Raw genomic sequence first — 11,324 nt, 5'->3', positions numbered from 1 at the left:
ACTTCCTGCATCTGATTACAAAAAGGATTCTCAGTTTGAAGCCTGATCTGTTTTAACAATATGAAATATGTTGCCTAGAGCAGCTTATTTTTCCATTACAATAAAATAACCAAATATGAGTGTTCAAAAGGTATATTATGAAATTCTGGGAAAGAGTCAAAATACTATTCTTGGTTTGCAATGGTTATCTGCTATTTGCAGCACTCTTACTCAAGGTGCTTAAATTTATTTTCCTTCTTTAGTTGCATGATTTTGCTCTCATATTTACATTTTATTTGCTACTGTTCTTGTTTATGGCAGCTAATTTTGTGAAGTTTTAATGATATATAGATTTAAGCACTGTGATTTTGTTTTAACAAGTTGGAGTCTATTTCAGCTTAAAAAGACTATGAAAAGTCTATTTATTCAGTCCCACTTTGATATCTAAAGTTACTTGATAGCATCCTTCTAATATTCACCAAAGAGCAACAGGGCAGATGAGATTACAATTGGAAACTCATCAAAGTAAATTGATGCCTCTCTTGGTCCTGGACATTGCTGTTAGCTGTCTTCAGCTTCAGAAGTAGGAGTAGTGCCTGCGAAAAGGTGCAAGGCTCTTTTTCAGCTGGGACAAGCAATAAAATTAATTCTGCTGGAATGGATGAAAAAAATGATCACCCAGCAGCTAAACCTGAAGATGAACTAAGTGTAAGTAGGTGACTTAAGCGTTCTTGATTTCATACACTTCTTGACACTATTAGATCTCTTATGATCTAATTCTCAAGTATTAAACTTAACATCCCAGTTGATTTGTTATAACTTTCTGGTTTATAACTCAATCTGAAATTGTCAACGTATGTTTGCATATCTTCAGATTTGCTAGTAACAAGTATTTTCAGACAACTGAAGTGATGGGAATGTCAGTGTGACAATATGAAAAGTTTTTATTGGTGTCATGGCAGCACATTTTTCCAAAAAGAAATCAATTTCTAGGCAAGAAAGGCAACTTTAAAGCAGGTAAAGTGTTTTGCTTTTCCCTGAGAAGATACAGAAGGGGATTACTGCATGAGTGTTAACTCTTGACAAAGAAGTAATTAAATAATTTAGTGCATGGTGATAGTCAAATTGCAGCTTCAACTGGAAACCAATTCTAGAATACAAGAACTAAGTTGCAGTAGAAAGGAAAGCTGAATTAAGAGCTGTGATCCTTACTGAGGGAAGGAAACAACTTTGCCCTTGTTTTTCATACTATAAAGTGTTTATGGTAAACTAATGTAACCTTGGGAGATATTTAAAATGCAGAGCATCGCGTTCAATATTCCTATGAATCCTGTGTAACAGACAACTTTGCCATGCAAGCCTTGATTCATGAAGTCAGTTTTTTAAAAATAAGTTTAGAATTGCAGTAGATGCAATGAAAACGTTATTTGTTTCAAGTGCATCCTTATAGTCCAGTGATGTCAATCTTGAGCAGTCTTTAACAATCCTTGATGGGAACTTGGTATCTAATTTTTAAGAATAAATCTGTCTGGTTAGATCTACAGCTACAAAAAGGAATGACATGGAAAAACTTAAATATAAAATATTCTTGGGGGAATATTGATGAAAGCAGCAACTGTTCCCGTTGATCCATAGTGGCCCAAATCTCAGATGTCAGAACTGAGCATTCATTGGCCTCTCTTAAGCTGTCCTATTGAACGCCTGAGTGTATAAGGGAACTTTACATGACAGATCAGAGCTTTAAACAAATAGGCAATTTTGTTTTCATCCTTACCTAGAATTGTACTCAACATGGTTTTTAAAAAATACAGAAGACGGACAAATTGAGTCCTTCTTGAGAATGTGCAAAACAAATGCAGTTAATTACCTAGATAGAACATACGAGTCTCAGATCTTCCGGTTCAGTGTTTTCATGTTTTCTTTGAAGAAACTGTGAAGTGCACTACTGGGTACACAGAGCTCTTTTATTGAAGGCATTGTCCCACTGAGTTTTGAATATCTCCAGGGATGGAGGTTTCCTGACCTCTCTGGGCATGGCTCAGGCGTATGGCCCTCATGGTTAAAATCCAATTTTCTTTTTTTTTTTTCTTTTCTCCACCCCTCCCCTCCTCCAGCTGGAATTTCCCCTGCTGCCATGTGTAACTGTTGCAGCTGTCTCTTCACTGTGCATCAGTGAGACAAGTGGTGCTCTGTCTTCTCCATAACCCACTTTAGGTAGGGAAATCTATAGTTAGATTTACTCACTGACTATGCCTTCTTGTCAGCAGCTAAACAACCACAGGGCTCTCAACTTTTTGCTGTACATCATATCCTCCAGCCCCTTGCCTCCTGGTGGCCCTCTCCTGGAATCACTCCAGTTTATCAACATCTCTGTTATACTGATAGGCCCAAAACTGCATACAGTGCTCCAGATACGGCTCTACTAGTGTTGGGCAGAAGGAAACAACCACTTATTGTAGATTATTTCACAGCACTGCTTTTGCTAATGGCTAGTAATTGTCTTTGGCATTTCCTGGGCGTCAAGCTCCATCAGTGCACAGTTCTTGTAGCCTCTGTGTTAAACTTAGCATCCCATGTTGATAACTTGGAGTGCAGTTCTTAGCTGGGTACCTCCTGACTTTCATAGTCTTCTCCCTCCAAGTGAAATATAGTTAGTAGGGATGAAAACTGAGTCTTGTGTCCACACCTTTTAGTCTACATCAGGTCACAGGCTCTTGCAGTGTACCTTCTGAGAGGCTTCAAAGAATGAAATGATGGTAAATAGCCTGGCAGCTGGTTGCAGCCTTTCTCCTCGCTGCCAACCCCTTGTAGCTCTGCAGAGGCTAAGAAGGGTCTATTGAGTATAGGGAACAGCCAGACCTGCCCAAGTCAAGGTCTGTGCTGTTGTACGTGGGTCTGTTCTGGTGTGGTTGTGAACTCTTTGGTGTGTTTCTGTGTGGGCGCTGAAAGGGATAGGTGATGGGACAGGGGTGTGTCCCTCAGCAGAGCGAGCCTATGTGCACCTCGAGAAAATCATACGCCAGTTATCATTGGTCTTTGTCAGAGATTCCTGACTTGCATCGCTGAGAGATGACATACCTCTGAGTAGGTCCTAGCCCACAAGTGGCATAAAATCAGCTGGGGGGGGGGGGGGAAGACCCGCTTTGAAAATGCCCTTGAAAGGAGTTAAGCTATTCCAAAGAGTAAGACCAAAACAAACAAACAAAAAAGCTTTTTCCTTATATTTAAGATGGTGAAGTTCAGATTTATCCTTGTATATATGAGGTCCTGAGCCAGGTCTTTTTGTCTCAAAGTCTGTTTTGTGCTTCATGGAAGACTTTGCACTAAAACTCTTGCTGCAGCTTGCTGACTGGTGTTTGTCAACACCTCCGGTCATGGAGAACCCACAACATCCTAATGCAGCCTCTTGAGAGCTTCCCTCTCACTAGCATCAACATGTTTTTGGAATATTGTTCCTGAGCGTTCTGTATTGATGTGGTAATATTATGTAACTTATGTTATAGTTGTGATATAAGGAGGCGAGTCAAGGGGTTTTTTATAGTTCTAATTCTGGTGCAGCTGGGTATCACAGCTATGCCTGTGTTCATACCCAGTGCACTTGGTCATTAATGCCCTGAGTGGTCCAGGAATTTGCCAGTTAACCTCTGCAGAGATGAGGTAATGAATTTACTTGAGAAAAGGTGATTGAACCTTTAGCTGATCTCACAACAGAGTATTTGACTATCACAGAAGATCTCCAAGAGGGAATTTTATGAAGTCCCAGAGATTTCCCCAGGCACCTCTTGCTGTGCCTGCAGCGACTGATAGACGTTATTTGTATGCTTAAATGCATGGATTATCTCCTGCAGAGGAAAATGCATGGGGGAGTGTCTGGTACAGGCTTTCCAGAACAGACCAAAGTGTAGATAGGTATGATACTTACAGGAAGGAGAAACTGCTGCTGCAAATACAGAAATGGCCACATAGTAGTCTTTTGTACCTAGTTAAGATGGTCAAGAGATACTTTGAACCTAGCTTTAGAAAATCTGGCACTGTAGTTCAAAATAAACTGTCAAAGGGCTGGATAACCAGGTGAAGACCTTGTCCTCGTCCCATCCCAGAAAGACTTCTGCTGTGTCCTCCTGTTCAATGGAAGGAACTTCCCACAGGGAGCTGGACATGCAGGAGGAGGCTGTCCATACCCACTGCTCCTCATCCTGAAAGGAAGTGGAACTTTTTTTCTGAGAAATGAATGGATTGAACCCACTCATATTGGGACAGTTCTGGTCTGAGAAGAAAGTAGCTTTTTAAAAATTTTTTGGGGGAACAGCAGTGTCGTGTTGACCACGAGCTGGAAGGTGTGCATGTACCTGTCTCCTGGTTCCTTAGCAGGGAAGTGACAAGCCATGCTATTGGAACAAGGATTGACTATTTGAATATCGTGCTAATCCCTCCCTCCCACTTCACACAAAAGGAGGAATGAATGGCTGAATGTGTGTCTGCTTCTGCACCAAACTTGCATAAGCACAGCAAAGGTTTGGGTCATGAGAGACCACCTTAGGTTATGTTACTCAGCTGCTGTTGAAGAGCTGCCGTTCTACAGTACTTGTCTGTGTTTGCATCTTGGCTGCAGACAGTGCAAGGTAATTCAACGTTGTCTACCCTCTGGTCTAAAGAGGGAGAATTTACTTCACACTAATGAGGTATGCACAAGGATATCAGCGTTCGTTCATATGGTTAATGCTGGGTAGCTGTTGCATGTTGAGCTGTTATCCTAGGGTATGTTGTGTTTTTACATCCTTATGCAATAGGGACTGACTCTGTTACATTTGCAAGTGTTTGGAAGAAAAGGACCTTACTTTCTGACTGGAGTTTTAAACAGCTACTAAGTTAATTATAGTTGTGTATATGCAGTAACAGACAGATTTATGTGGGAATCTCTTCTAGCTGTTGCTCAGTCAATTGCTCTTAGAAATGTTCCACATTTTTTGTTGTCTTTCACCTTATTTTAGGTAGTCAACATCTCAGTCCAAATGGTAGCTGCAGAAGACAAGTTGGCAAAGAGGATTCTGGCAAGGAAAAAACATGGCAAATTGAAAATGAAGAAAAAAGATAAGTTGCTGTGGAATTTTCAAAACAAAATAATTCTCTTTACCCTCATTCTATTCATTTTAGGAGTTGTAACCTGGACATTACTGTGGCTCTTCATTGGTGAGTTGCTGAAAGCTCATGCCAATTTCATACATCACTGTCCCCAATAGCACTCTCAGTTGGGTTTAGGATCTCACTTGTCCTGAAGGCTGTTTCTAAAATAAACATGGAACTTATTTAAATGGGCCCTGAAAGACTTTTGCGTGCCTTTGTTAAGACTTAACAAGCAATTATAAAAGCAGGCAGAGCTGCTGGCTTTAGGAAGTGTGACTTTTTTTTTTAAGCATTATGCAAAACATTTTTTTATGTGCTAGCTAATTGCACAGATCTGACAGTTCCTATGAGCTTGATTGCTCAGGAATTTTGACTTCCACTGTGTTTCTTGGCTTGCTGAAGGTCAGGTAAGTCCTTTGTCCCTCATGCGGAATAGATTTAAAGGCATTAAAGGGGAGTAAAATACAAATGTGTCTAATTGGGCAGTAAAAGCTATGTTCTCCCCTTTAGAACCCTGATGCCGATACTGCCTAAGATTCCTTAGGGATGCTCCAGCACCTGGATGTTGATATTGCCTTCATTATGCTGGTTCATTTGTATGGCAATATCTTACCTTGTATGTGGGGAACAGGTGCTCAATTAACCTTCATATTGTAGTACTCATCTAGAATGGTTTGGCTGTGAAAACGTAGTGTTCTTTTGGTAGTTGTTTCCACTGTAAGGCTGAACAGGTTAATTTGGTTTAGAATTTAATCACAAAAAACCTCATTGTTATTTTAATAAAAAGTTTAAAAAAAAAAAAGGCTAACTGTCACCTTTGTTTCTTGCAGTTCAGGCAGAAAACAAAGATGCACTGTATTTTGTTGGACTGTTTCGTGTTGCCAACATAGAGTTTCTCCCAGAATATAGGCAGAAGGAGTCGAAAGAATTCCTCTCCATGGCACAGAATGTGCAGCACGTGGTAAGATGAGTGGGCTGCTTGGCTAGCAAAAAGATCAGGGCTGTGAACAAGAGGTGTGACTTTCAGGTGTCATTGAGTCTGCTGTGGTGCTCTGCTGCTTCCCCCCCCCCCCCCTTCTTTTTTTGCCCCTCTGGAAGACTATGTACAAAGGGTGGCTATCTGGAGGTAGGAAGGAACTGACTGCTTTCAGTTTGTTAATCACAAACTGAGTTTTGAAAAGGTCTGTTTACTTGTACTGAAAATTGTACATATTTCCCCCCACAAATTGGGGTCTATGAATAGAACTCTACAAAAGCCCTTCAAAACTTAATTGCCACTTTTGAGACATGATACCAATGAAGTCTTTTGCATTTAAATTGGTATCTGCTGCTAGTCTTCTGCCTTAAAGCATCTATAATTACCCTAGAGCTCTCAAACATATTTACATTTACATTTCCTTCTGATGCTAGGTATTCTAAAGACCATTATTATTCCCAAACACCTTGCATCGGTCAAAGCAGAAATAGCACTCTGTTGTAGGCAGTTAAGGCTGCTCTACAGTGGGAAGAGAGGGGTGGAAATCTTGGTTAAAAGGGAATTTGACTTTAAAGACATTTGATGTAGGGAGGAAAAGACATTAATGCCAGGAAATGCAGCACTGTCTGCATAAGGATTCAAGCAATAGTACGAAAACTGCTAAACAAACAAAAAAAAACAGCTTCAGATGCAACCGAGAGATTTTTGAATAGCTGCAAAGTTTTTGTCCTCTTATAATACGAGCTCACATTCCTGTTTTCCAGTTCTATCTTTTTTTCCTCCCCCCTCTAAAAGCTGAATCACAAAAGACCTGAAAGTAGACAGTCTAGTTTTCCTAGTCCTGCACGTTAACAACTGAAGTGCTTTCAGGCAGGGGTGACGGACAGCAAGCACAAGAAGTGTCCTTTTCCCACTCTCTAACCTGCCCTGAGCCTTGTGTCTTGTTCTTGTCCCAGAGCATCCTGCCATTGTCACACATAGTGAAGAGAAGTGACAGACAGCAGGTGTGAACTGCCGGTGTCACCACCTCCTACTTGGAAATTGCTTTTTTTGTCTGTAAACTTTGCCTGAAGTCACCAATGGATTTTACATTGAAACTGAAACTGCACTTCTTGGTGACATGACTGTTGGCTAAAATTGCTAGCAGGGATGTGGAGGGATTGGGATTTTTGTTTGGTTTTCTCCTTGAAACCCTTTTGTTCATGGCTCCTGGCCCAGAGACCCCCTGAGTGGTAGTAGAAGAACCTCTCAAGATAGGCTCCTTTCCCCTTTGATAGTAACAGTAATATATAAAATCCCTGGTAGCCTAATCTGGAGAAAGATTGAGCTCCACCCATTTTATTTAGGCCCTTAAAATAATTGTTCAAACTTACTGTGTCAAACACTAAAAGTTAGGGACTAATATTAATGTGATTTTTACAGCCTTTGCTTCAAAATAATCCATGTTACAGTCCCTTGGGCACTAATTTTAACCATTAAGGAGCAGGAGGAGGTCTGAACAGCTTGAGGTACATGCCACCTTGTGGCTTTAGAAGTGTGCCTCTTTGAACAAGAGGAGTGAAGGTTATTGTCACCATCACACACATACAAAAAACTGGTGGAATTGAGAGCTTGCTTTCCCCAAAGGCAGTCCCACAGCATGAAATGAACAGAGTTTTTCCTTCTCCACATATATTACACTGTGTATTGGAAAGAAATATGTTAATATGAAGCTGTTAGTGAATTGAAATGCAAGAAAATTCCACATAAACATTAGAAAAGCCATTTTGACTGTAAAGGTGATCAAACACTGGAGCAGATACTCAACTGGACATGGCCCTGAGCAACGTGGTATAGTTAATCCTGCTTTGAGCAGGGGGGTTGGACTAGATGCTCTCCAGCAGTCCCTTCCAATCTCAGTCTTTCTGTGATTCTGTGGAAAAAGCTCTGATATGTGCTGTTAACTGCACCTTAGTACTAACACACAGAATGTTATGAGTATGTGCTTATTTTCTGAAGACCGGCCCTAAGTTTCAACATCAGGATAGGGAAGCCCTCTGTGTTTGGGATTTGCTGGGCAAAGAATGTGCACTCTTTTAAAAACTCATTTATTTGGAAAAAACATTACGTCAGTGGGCCATGGGCAGAAGATTTGATGTTTCCTGGGAATACTGGACTTGTTATGTGTCCATTGCAGAGCTGGTCTGTTCTTGTCTGCTGCTCTGCCTATCTTGGCTGCTGTATGTCTGGAAATGTGTGCAGATTGCATATTCTTGGTGGAAAAGATGATGTTCTTAGGAAGCCTAGGCATATAACATCTCTAGGTATGGCTGATTTTCAGAAATGCTAAATCTTCATTGGCTTAATACTTTCTCTTTCAGATGAACTTGGTCTACACAACTTCCTCTTTCTCCAAATTTTATAAGCAGTCTACAGTTTCAGAAGTCAGGTAAAACTGTAGTTAATGTAATTGTATTTCTGTTGGGTAGTATATAATGTAATGAGCCCACAAGAGAAAGCTGTTTTTGGTGGTTATTTAATCTCTTTGCTATGCACTTGTACTGATAGCAAAATACATTTATAACCTGTACCAATTCATTTCACAAAAGTAAGGGCAAACTGAAGTCATATAAGCAGTTCCTTGTCCGCCAGGAGCCTAATCTAAGGTAAACAGAAATAATGTCCCTAAAGAGGTTTTGTGATGCTTTGGCTGATAGGTCACACAGAAGTTTAACCACTTAAACATGCTGTTAGAGCACAACTCTGTATTATTGACCAAGTTGCATGTATTTTATAAGTAACGTTATTGGTAGAAAACTGTTTTCTACTGACAGAAGAAGGGGAAAATCCCTATACTGCAATAAAGTACATTTACTCTAATATTATCTATGCAATTAATGCTAGAGGATTAGTTATTCCAGTCCAGTAGTCTTTAGAAGATAATCCAGCTCTAATTCAAGTAGATATGATGATTTCCATAAATCTCAAAAGTCAGGAGCCCTCAGGAAGTCAGCCTAGTGAAGATGCCCAACTGGCTGTGAGGAGTGCATTTTGGGCTTGCTTTGTTTGGGTTTGTTTTTGTTTGTTTGTTTGTTTGTTTTCTTATTTTTTTTTAGGAAAGAAAATACATTCAGGGTGTCAAAGCAACAAGGCAAGATGGAAATAAGCCATACTCTTCTAAATTTGTACCTCAGAAGCTTGTGTTGAGAGTCCAGCCTTAAGAAAACTTTCAACATGATGGTAATCTGTAGGACCTTTTTATTTCAGTAACAACAACAATGGAGGCCTCCTTATTCATTTCTGGATCGTATTTGTGGTACCACAGGCGAAAGGGCAAGCGTTGTGTGAGGATTGTGTGGCTGCCATTTTAAAGGATTCCATTCAGACAAGTGTCATTAACCGGACCTCGGTGGGAAGTCTGCAGGGCCTTGCGGTTGACATGGACTCCATTGTACTTAGTGGTTAGTATTAGCACATACCCATATCCTCAAGGAAACACTTCGTTAAGCAAACATTTTTTCTTGGAGTAGCAAATTCTAGAAATAAACCAAAATCTTTACCCAGCATCTTTAGCTTCTAATACTGAAATCATTGGGGGAGGGGGGGATTAAAAAAAAAAAAAGAAAAAGAAAATGAAAACCAGATTTGAGGTCAAATCAAGGTACAATGTATCCCTGTGAACACCAATTGCAACACTTCCTTTACTTGGACTGCTTCTGTTCCAACTCGGGAGCTAAGCCTGATACCTTGTAGCCAGCTCAGATTTGGGTTAGTCTGTGGCTTTATAAAAAAGATGAAGGGTTAAGGTTTCCACATGGACCAAACTTTTTAGCCCCTCCATTGAAAGTGAGATTCTTGTCATCCCTTTATTAAAGATTAAGAAACAGATTATAAAGCTGCCCATTCATTAAACAATTCCTGTGCCATTCCTGTCTGGGGAAGAAATTAGTGATGTAGGATTCAAGTATTTGTTTAATGTAATTAGCTACAAAATGTTGTATGATTTTTCAGCTGCGTGAACAAAGGACAGAACAAGCTTCATTTGAACAACTCTGTCCAATTGAAAGCTGAAAAAGACTGTGGTGAAGGGTGAGAAAATGATCTCCTGGGTACCTCTGTCTCAGTCCTTCAATTAAACTTGACTGCTTAATTGACATGCAGTCTCTTCTTGCCTCAGGTGCTAAGATGTCTGGGAACATGATACTTCCAAAGCTGCTTGCAGAATTTGCAGAAATTAAGGGGCCTTGGGCAGCCTCCCTTGTTGAGATAGCTGTTTTGTCCTGCGTGTTTAGTGTTATGATTAAAGAAGTGTGATTGATTTAAACTCTGAATTCTGGATTTTGGGTAAATGAGAAGACTCACACAACTGTCTTTCTGTGTAGCAGGTCTTCGGTCAGATTATTGGTCGACAACAGGAACAGGTAATTCACCATTTTGGCAGCTTCCTGGCAGAGGAGAGGTGGAGAACAAAGCTTTTAGTTCATGTCTTGGACTCAAAGATACTGTTCAGTGTTAATTTAAGAAGGTTGAATTCAGCCTTGGCATTTATGTCCTGAGTTGCTATAAGAGTGACCAAGAGTCTTGGTGCGACAGTGAGTGTGACAAATAGAGAAACTCTCTGCCTTTATGGTATGCAATGAAGTTGCAGGGGAACAACAACATGGATTGCCACAGGAGTTGAGAAAGTCTTATATTTGTTGCGGTATCTTGAGTGTATCTGTGCAGGACCATAGAATATGGTGCAGAAGTGAAAGTGTTAATGCAGCAGTGTAGAAGGAAGGTGCGTCGCCTAGTTGTATTTTGAGAGCAATGGAGTTACTTTGGCATGAAGATGCACCTAGTTATTATTTCAGGTACAGCACTGGAGTGCAGATTTATTGAAGATTGGGTTGGAGAAGGGATTTGTAGAGTTTCAGCTACTGCGAGTGACTGGCATTGCTATGGTATCTGGCTGTGCAGGGTCTGCTTGGGTAAAGACTGTATCCAGCTTTGGTTTCAAACTGGTATGCTTGCATTACTTCTAGTTCCAGAGCCAGCTCTAAAATCTCTGCACCGTGCTCCTCACCAGCAGTGAGCTCGTCACGTTATTAACTACTTAGTAGAAATGATTGCAGTCGCATAATTCTAAAGATTATGATCAAAGCCAGCTTTGTTAGAAGCAAGTAAATAAGCACAAATAACTATTATAAAGAAGAATGTTATTGGGAAGAGATAAGAACAAGAAGGAAGAACAATGGCTCAACCAAAGCTTTAAATAGTTATAACT

At 40.3% G+C, this 11,324-nt stretch overlaps 1 protein-coding gene across 3 annotated transcripts in view; it reads left to right on the top strand.

The window, feature by feature from the left end:
• The first annotated feature begins 581 nt into the window (after window positions 1-581).
• Window positions 582-11,324, top strand: part of TMPRSS7 (transmembrane serine protease 7) — a 30,690-nt gene continuing 19,947 nt past the window's right edge. For 2 of the 3 annotated variants that reach the window (XM_052794349.1, XM_052794347.1), the window contains exons 1-6: window positions 582-687; window positions 4,971-5,169; window positions 5,934-6,064; window positions 8,440-8,507; window positions 9,326-9,519; window positions 10,441-10,479. In XM_052794349.1, coding sequence (XP_052650309.1) covers window positions 637-687; window positions 4,971-5,169; window positions 5,934-6,064; window positions 8,440-8,507; window positions 9,326-9,519; window positions 10,441-10,479 — 682 coding nt within the window. In that variant the 5' untranslated portion in view covers window positions 582-636. The remainder of the gene's footprint in view (window positions 688-4,970; window positions 5,170-5,933; window positions 6,065-8,439; window positions 8,508-9,325; window positions 9,520-10,440; window positions 10,480-11,324) is intronic. The other variant, XM_052794348.1, reaches the window with a different exon arrangement.

Source organism: Harpia harpyja, chromosome 8 (genome assembly GCF_026419915.1).
Source record: "Harpia harpyja isolate bHarHar1 chromosome 8, bHarHar1 primary haplotype, whole genome shotgun sequence".
Lineage (NCBI taxonomy): Eukaryota > Metazoa > Chordata > Aves > Accipitriformes > Accipitridae > Harpia > Harpia harpyja.
Note: the sequence above shows the minus strand (reverse complement) of the source record. Positions and strands in the feature narration are given on the sequence as shown.